The 8,480-nt window shown below is 46.1% G+C and overlaps 1 protein-coding gene across 2 annotated transcripts in view; it reads left to right on the top strand.

Annotated features, from left to right (window-relative positions):
• Nucleotides 1-2,745: 2,745 nt before the first annotated feature.
• The window catches only part of RGS7BP (regulator of G protein signaling 7 binding protein), a 51,231-nt gene continuing 45,496 nt past the window's right edge, over nucleotides 2,746-8,480 (top strand). The window contains exons 1-2 of one of the 2 annotated variants that reach the window (XM_083404363.1): nucleotides 2,746-3,786; nucleotides 7,088-7,254. In XM_083404363.1, coding sequence (XP_083260489.1) covers nucleotides 3,625-3,786; nucleotides 7,088-7,254 — 329 coding nt within the window. In that variant the 5' untranslated portion in view covers nucleotides 2,746-3,624. Of the gene's footprint in view, nucleotides 3,787-7,087; nucleotides 7,255-8,391; nucleotides 8,453-8,480 lie in introns of those variants that run through there. The other variant, XM_083404364.1, reaches the window with a different exon arrangement.

Genomic DNA, 8,480 nt, shown 5'->3' with positions numbered 1-8,480 from the left:
CTGGGTTTTTTTAGCCCATGTAGGGCCTCCAGAGGGGTGCCAGCCTATGTGTGTGTGTGTGTACACAAATGTGTGTGGGGAGGTGCCAAACTGCATCTTTGATCTGGTTGAAAGAAAGCCTAGTTTTGCCCCTGGCATCAGGAAAGGGTAGGAATTCAGATTATAAAGATTTTCCAGTCACAGGATTATTCCTGTTGGTGCTCCCAAGGCCTAGCTTCTTGCTGGGAAAGCCTCTCCTCCTACTAGAGGAGTTGTGAGCGGGAGCCAGTTCCCGCATTGGCAGGGGGGCGTATTTGGCCCCCTGCATTAGTTATCCGGCTGCCGCGCCACGCCCTTCAGCCAGCCAATAGCCACATTTAAGCAGCCGCGGCAGTGCCCCACGCCCCCCCCCCCCAGTGACATCAGGGGAAGCTTCCAGTTGTATTTGCATCAACAAGCTCCATCCCCTGGTTGTTAACCCTCGAATGACTCCCCGCTGAGCGGGGTGGAGTCATGTATAGATTGTTTGATCCAATGCCTAAGCCAATACCACTCACATGCTGTAACCAATAAAGTTGTGGCCTTCTTTAGCCCATTAACCTAAAATACATGTGTCCTTGTGTCTTATTTATCTCTAAGCGTGTGGCGGGTTCTTGACTCACAACCAATCAATGCAATACATGTAGATGCCTTTCTTACAAAACCTTTTCAATTTAGAAAAGGCGGCAATTCATATGCGCTACACATTAACACGTTTCAGATGTGAGGTTCAGTTGCAATTTCCTTATGGGTGAGAGCACCTCTGTTCCGCTGCCGGCCCTAAAGAACTGACTGCTCCCCAAGTCATGTTTCAAGGAAAGTATGTGGGACTGCCTTTGAAGGCGGTTTGGAAAATGCAGCTACTGCAAAATGCAGTTGCCAGAGTTTTGATGGGCCTAATGGTACAAAACCATATGACACCAATGCTTAAACAGACACCACTGGCTGCTTATTTGCTACTAAGACCAATTCAACTTGGCTGTGAGTTCTGTAAGACCTGCAACCTGTTCTCTGCTTTGCAGACCTTTTCCCACCTGGCCTGGGAAGCTGCGGCCCTGGCTGGCTGTCTCTTAGTGTAGACCCAGGACACTGAGTCTGAGCTTTTGTAGCTGCTGCCTGCCATGAAACACCACTGTCAGGATTGGCAGCAACAACAGCAGATATTTTAATATATTGTAACCTGCTTTGAGATGGCTTCTTAAAAATATAAAGCAGTATAGAAGTGAAATTAATAAAAATAATACTAATACACAGCTTAAAGCCTAATTACATGAAAGAACACCTCTTCCTCTGAGATCTGTTGGGTTCCAATGCTTAGTGACTCATCAGAAAGCCTTCTCAATAATAGCACCCGGGTTATGGAGTACACTTCCCCCAAAGAATCAGCTGTTGCCGATTTTTCAGTGCCAGCTAAAGACTAGCAGTTTTCCTCAGGCCTTTCAAACACTAAGGAACTGGCCTGCGGAGTAATATACTGACAGATGGTTGAAGTTTTATTTAACTATACTGAATGGTTTATTTTGTTTTAATGTTTAACTGTTTTATGTTTTATAACTGTTATATCCTGCCCATCTTCAAAAGTACCCAGGCTGGATAAGTCTCAAACACAAATTGATTCAAATAACAACCATAGTCTATGTTGTATGGATATTAGTCAAAGAAGCCTAAGTACCGACTTTCTGGATCAAACCAGGTCCACCATTTTCCTTCTAGCAATAGCCAGCCAGATGCAAGGAGGTGCTCACAAGCGGGGTGTGACAGCGAAACACATCATTTGTTGGCTGTACCTTCCTGTGCTCATGGAAGCTGGGATAGCTAATTGTTGTAATTATTCCCCATGAATTTCTCTTTTTAAAAAAAGATCATCTAGTGATAGTAAAACCAAATTTGTGGTTGTGAGTTCAGTACATTGAATTAAGTGCTGAACACAACACAACCTTCCTGAACCTATTCAGCCAGTTTCATTGAGTGACTCTGAATTCCAGTGTAATATTTTTAGGCATGTTAGGCAGATGTGTCACAGGTAGCCTTTAAGGGCAAGTCTCCATTTTTCGAAAGATTTTTGAAAACATTTTTTAAAAGTCAGCATTTCCCAGGTGATAAGTGGTGCATTACAGAACAAAAATTCTATTGTATTTGCAAGGGGCTACAGAGAAGGTATGTGTACGCAGTGAAACGAAAAGGGGCATAATTTAAAATTTTCACCTGCTGCAACACCCATGTGTGTAAGGCTACCCCAACCAGTAACTCGCCCTGCCCAAAAATGCTATTCATACTTTGTATTATGGCTGGTTTCAGATCCAGCATGAATGGGTCTGGTTCCTGCATGCATTCCTTGGAGTGAGTGGGGCCAACTCCTTTGCATGAGTAATCTTGACCAATCTGCGGTCAACACGTCTTTCTGCAAAGCACCTGTCCTTTTGCCCGTGGCACCCCATGATCCAGATGGCACACAGGTTGACCTAAATCTACATCTTTGCGATAGCAGGCAGAATGGAGGAGCGGAGGGGGAGGGGGGGGAGAGAGAGAATGTGAAATAATGGGTCACAGCGCCTTGCGTACAGCCAGAAGTGGCTTGTTGTGATGTCCTGTCATGCAACGCAGTCCCAAAACTGATACCAAATTTCCAAGGGCCCATTTTCAAACCTTTTCCTGTTTTGATTCCCAGGGTTACGAAGGACCGTTGGGGGATGGCGCTGGGGACGGGGGGGGGGCGAGTTCCGCCTGCGTTTGAGTAGCGCCAAATCAGGCACAAAATAATCTGGAGAGCCAGCCCAATCCTCTTTCTCTGCAAACCCTCCCGCAGGGTTTCGCCCTGGGGATCGTTGGCCAAGGGAGCCTTCTTCCGGAGACGGGCTTAAGGCGAGCGATTAGAGCCGAGCAATTCGAGCCAAGGGAAAACGAAGCGGCCCACCTCTCGGCGTGCGCCTGCGCGCGCCCAACTCCGGCTCCTATACACACGCACACATGCACCCGCTCCGTCTCTGCTCTGGCGCGGCTGTTGCGGCGCGGAGGGAGGGAGTCGGCGAGCCAGAAGCTGGGCGCGGAGGACACAAAGAAGCGGCTCGCGGGCAGCGGCGCAGGGCTTAGGGACGAGACGGGAGAGAGGCTGCTGCGCTTCTGAATGGAAGCGCCGCTTGCGCAAAGAAGCGCCCTCGGATTTCTTACTCTGCCTGGAAATCGCGGCGGGGAAGAGGAGGAGGCGGCGGCGCAGGAGACCAGGAAGGAGGCAAGCAGGCTCCGCGATTGCTCCAGGGATTGAAATGCTGCTGCCGAAGGGAAGAAGTTGCTTAGCATCCCCCGCGCTGACCTCGCTGCTGTAGCCGGAGGAGAGCGATGCTGCAACGAGGCGCGGCGACCGCGTACCCGGCTGCTCCCCTGCAAGCGGAAGGCGCCCAGGACCCGCAGCAGCCCTCGCGCCTGTGAAGCGGCGGCCGAGGGCGAACCAGAAGAGCCCCAGAGGTTCTGGGTCCCTCGTCGGGCTCATCGTCGACGACGCGCCGCCGCCGCCGCCGCCAGCGGCGCTTGGGGGCCGGCGTGCTGGAAAGCCTGTGCCCGCCCCGGCTGGGATCCGCGTAGCAGCAGCAGCTTAGTGGATGTGTATGAATGAGTTCTGCACCGAATGGGCGCAAAAAGCGCCCCAGGTCCGCGGGCTCGATCTTCCAGATCAGCAAAACGCCGCTGCACAGCAGGGACGGTGAGCGCAGAGGCAGCGCCTCGGAGGGCGCCCCCAAGACCCAGAGACTAGCCCTGGATGACTGCAAGATGGTGGGTAAAACGCAACGGCTCCCCCCCCCCCCCCGTTTCTTTTTGAATGCATTTGGCTTGTTCGTGGTAGGGACCACTCCTCTCCCCCCCCCCCACTTTTTTTCCCTTTTTCGCCTTGTCTATTCTGATCACGTGCAGTTGCACTATTTGTAAAAACTGCAGTACGTATTGGAGTTGACACCCTTTTTTCTCTCTCCCCCCACCCCGGTGAAGTCGTCGCGGCTTAAAAGACAGGCGACGTACAGACGACATGGAGAAAGCGGGGAGGTGTACTGGGATCTTGCTGGCGCTCGGGCAAACGTTTCTGTTGATGTCTGGCGGGAAGGGGAGGAGGAGGGAGAATGGGGTTAGGAGCCAGGTTTGGATCGTCGAAGAAACAATCTCCTGTGATGTGGAGGGGATATTGTGGACTCCGTGCATTCAGTGCACCCGAGGCTGCAAAAAAACCGGACTAAGCACCTGTAACTCAAGCGCAGGCAAAATCCCAGCCCAGGAGCTAGCTGCGTGTTGTAGGAGCTACACAGGAAGCGTGTATTCGTGTGTGCAGCGGGGGGAAGAATATGCTTCCTTGTATCCCGCCGCAACTGGGCTAACAGATCTGACACAAATATCGAGAGGTCTGCTGGATTCTGTTTGCAAGCCTCCCAAGACCAGCCCGAAGTGAATCTGGCCAAATCTCAGTGCTGATGAACTGCTCTGAAAACTCCCCGCAACTGGATAAACAGCTACTGACTACTGCAATCTCATAAACTAGTTTCCTTTTGAGCAGATCAGAATTTCCCCCCTCGACTGGGTAGGGCAAAGCTGCTGCTGTTATTTTTAAAGGAAAGTGTTTTGTGTAAGCACAGCCTAAACCTCAGTGCTAGGCAGAGTAAGAAGAGGGAGCCAAAAGCATACTGTACTAGACCTTATGTTACTGGTGAGGGGGGATGCCCTAGGTTTTTAACTGCCCCCTTTTATATAGCTGTCTTGTACTATGCCACTTTGGGTGGGTCTTCTTTTTCCCTCTTTTACTGCATGTAAGGAGAATAATTTTCAACAAAGTGTGTCAAAACAGACACTGGCATCAACTAGAAATGAAGCCTTTCACAAGTGGTTGTAAGGCTGTAATCCTGTATACACGTTTCCTGGCAATAAGTTCTGTTGAAAACAGCAGGACTTACTTTTGAGTAAATGTGTAGGGTTGCACTGTAAGACTTTAGTTTCTCTTAAACCTTGAACTTGTAACAAGTCATGGAAGTTGAAATAGAGTTAGACAAGGCTTGCTTTTTCGCAGATGAGCAAGGGGAATTTGGGAGCTCTTACCTTGACAGGTGGCCCAAATAGCCTGGACCCATTAGTAGACCTCTTTTGTGTCGGATGTGGACTGTGTTGGTACCAGATACGTTATGTAGCCAAGTAGGAAGCACATCTGTCTTCTGTTTAGAGTACTTAATGCAAATTCCTGGTAGCTCTGTTGAAAGTGTCCAATTCAGATATTTACTGGGCCTGTAGTTGTTATTATTATGAGCACCTCTGTTCAGCGCAAAGGTCTAAGAGGCCTAATTTAAGCTAATGTAGATAGATGAGATACATGTAATTAGTACAATTTGCATACACTTTTCAAGATCTATCCTAGTGCCAGTTGGTGGGACAGTTGAATTTACATTGAAGCATTCTTACCCTAATCCTTTGCATGTTTACTAAGAGTAAGTGCCATTAAATTCAGTAGGGCTTACTCCCAGATTGTTTCGCGATCGTATTCTTAATTTTTTTTTATATACTCCATCGTGAAAAACTTGAATTGATCATTGACTTTTCAGTTTATGGATTGAGCTCTGAAAAGAAATTAATTTGAACCTACTTTTAGCAGCATCCTTGTTTCAGTCTAGCAGATTTCTTAATCCTTGCACTTTGCAAACTTATTTATGCAACAATGAGGGCTGGTAACTTAAACTTTATTAAAAATAAAAGCTGGAATTCACAGGACTTTACCAAGGCCCTGGAAGCTTCACAGAAGAGCTTTAGAGGATAGCATTGCTGAAGCCTAGCTTGGGCGATCTGTCAAATACATATTTTTGACAGTCCAGTGGATTTTTAGGCTGAAAAGAAAAGACATGGAAGATTAATTTTCACTCCACAACGCTTCTGCACAATAATACCTTGGAGCCTGAACATACTGGGTGGATTATCCCTCTTTATAGTAATTCCTTGTAAAAAAAAATGTAAAAAGCCAAAATTACTACTAGATAATATGAGCTGTCTTTTAGTTATGTGCTAATAGCAGCAATGATTTGTGCAGTAGGAGCAAAACTGTTTTGATAATGCAATTTGAGATTATGGCCCAACATTTGGCTTTGAGATCTAGGTTTTTGATGAAATTAGGATCCATGTTACCATCATGCATTTGGTCGGGATGCCGTTTCCCCCTGTTTTATGGTAAGTTTGAGAATTAAGGTTAAAAGCTGGGCAAACCTGGGAGGATCAATATTGTTATTTCTCTCGCAAGGAGACATTTTGGAGAAATCTGTTCAAGCCTTCCCTTGTTTCACATCATAAACAAATGCATTTTATGACCACAAAATAAAATGAAGGTTAATCAAAAGTAAATTAGCACTTGAACAAAATAATAGTCTTGGTAGTGCTCAGCTTGTAATGATTTTCCAGAAGCGTAAAGATGAATTTGCTAGTTGAATGCTGGTTTGAAGTATTTCAGGTGGGGGAGGGATCTGTTTTTCCATCTTGTTTGTTTTGCACAGTCCAAAGAGCTTGCAGGAATACTAAACGGCGAGGGCCTTTTCTAATAGCTCTTATTAGTCAGCAAGTTCAGATTCTTGAGTCTAGTGAAAACTGCGTTGGAGCCAGAAGGAAAATAATTTAACAATAAGTTAGCAATCTCCAGTACAGAAATGAATGGCACATTCCACTCCCTAGATGGGCAGTAAATTGCAAATCAGTGGGGGGAAAGGAGGCAACTATTTCTGGCAACATTATCTTCTTTCATGATAAAATAATCCCTCGGTTCTGAGAGAAGAGAAGCTGTTATTTATGCTTGCTACAAGATTTAAAAAACACTTTCAAATATTTAGAGCTTGCAGGATATTTTTTTTCCTACTGAAAATGTATACTCTTGAGTCTACAGAGGGCAGATCCCACAATATCCTTAGCTGTTTATGACATCATTGAGGCTGAGCCTGGTCCTGTTTAGTATCCAAGAGTGCAGGCTCTTGCTGGGGAAGACACACACACACACACAAAGTCCTTATCTCTGAAGCACCTTGCATTAATATATAGGCATATAATTTATATTCTTATTTTTCAGCTTGTCCAGGATTTCAACACCCAGGTGGCTCTGTACCGTGAACTGGTCATTTCCATTGGGGACGTCTCGGTCAGTTGTCCATCTCTGCGTGCCGAAATGCAAAAAAACCGAACCAAAGGATGTGAGATCGCCTATCAGGCCCACCAAAAGCTATCAGCAATCTCTGGGTAGGAGGCTTCTTCCATTTCTTCCCGTTCTATACATGTAGAAGCTTCTGGATGGCTGATAATCCTGTGCAAGTCTCAGCAGAGATGATCGAGGGCTGTGGTGCATTTAGGTGGCACAGAATACTTCTGAATTCCTCTTTTGACTCACTGCACACACTCAGCTTATCTACAGCTTGGCCTTAGTTTCCCCTTGGGACCAGATGAATGTGTAGTCTCTACAGTGGTAAAGGACTACAGCCCTGTTTAAGAGTGTTACAGTGATTTTTTATGCCTTGATTATGACTGGTCTCCTCATACGTCCAAAACGGCTCCAAACAAGAGGGTGGCAAAGAATGTAGCCAGGGTTTAACCTACTTTTAACATACTCCTTCTCCCGTAGAAACTCTAGATGTTGTGTTTTTTGAGGAGATACTGAAAAATCTGTAACAGAATTATAAGTAGTTCAACAAAGTGTGGTTCCCAGGACTGAGTGGGGGATAGCCTGGTGTGGGACTATCCTGGTTTAAAATGCATGTCTGTCTGTCTATCTATCTATCATCTCTATCATGTAACTAGTAGGTGGAAATGCTAATTCACTGAGACTCTTAAACTGTGAATTGATGAATGCAAAGAAACATGCTGCAAAGAGTAGTGCTAGATCAGTGGTAGCTAACCTGTAGGAAGACTCTGCAACTCCCTTTAGTCCTGACCATTGGCCCTGCTGATTGAGGCTGATGCAGGCTGGGAGTCCAGCAACAGCTTGGTGGCCACATTTTAGCCATTCCAGATCAGATTTTGTAAATATGAAGCCATAGAAGAAAGTTACTAGACCACAGCTATGCATGTCTCATAAGCCTTTGCTAACCAGACAATGGCATCTCAGCTAATGTAATTTGCTGCCGGGTAGCTGGACTTTTGTGTGTCTTTACAAAGAACGAAAGAAAGAAAGGTAATTGCAGCTGAGACAGCAACTTATACCAAAGAAATTCAATAAGCAATACCCTGTTGAAAACGCCATTTCCCTCTTGCAGGTACAGTTTGCATCTGTAAAATCTTCGCTTTTGTTTACATGCCCACCTTTTATATCTGAGGTGCAAGCAGAATTTGGAACACATTTCATTTACCTTGCCTGTTCGTTTTTATGTATCAAAACTTACAGGTACTAATTGCACCTGCAAAAAGGAGGCTAAAAATCTATCCTTTTGAAAGCTTATGCCAGGTAAGTAGTGAATACTCAGTTTGTACAC

Source organism: Podarcis tiliguerta (assembly GCF_965153285.1).
Source record: "Podarcis tiliguerta genome assembly, chromosome: 11".
In the NCBI taxonomy this organism is placed as follows: domain Eukaryota; kingdom Metazoa; phylum Chordata; class Lepidosauria; order Squamata; family Lacertidae; genus Podarcis; species Podarcis tiliguerta.
This window is presented reverse-complemented; position numbering and strand designations above follow the sequence as displayed.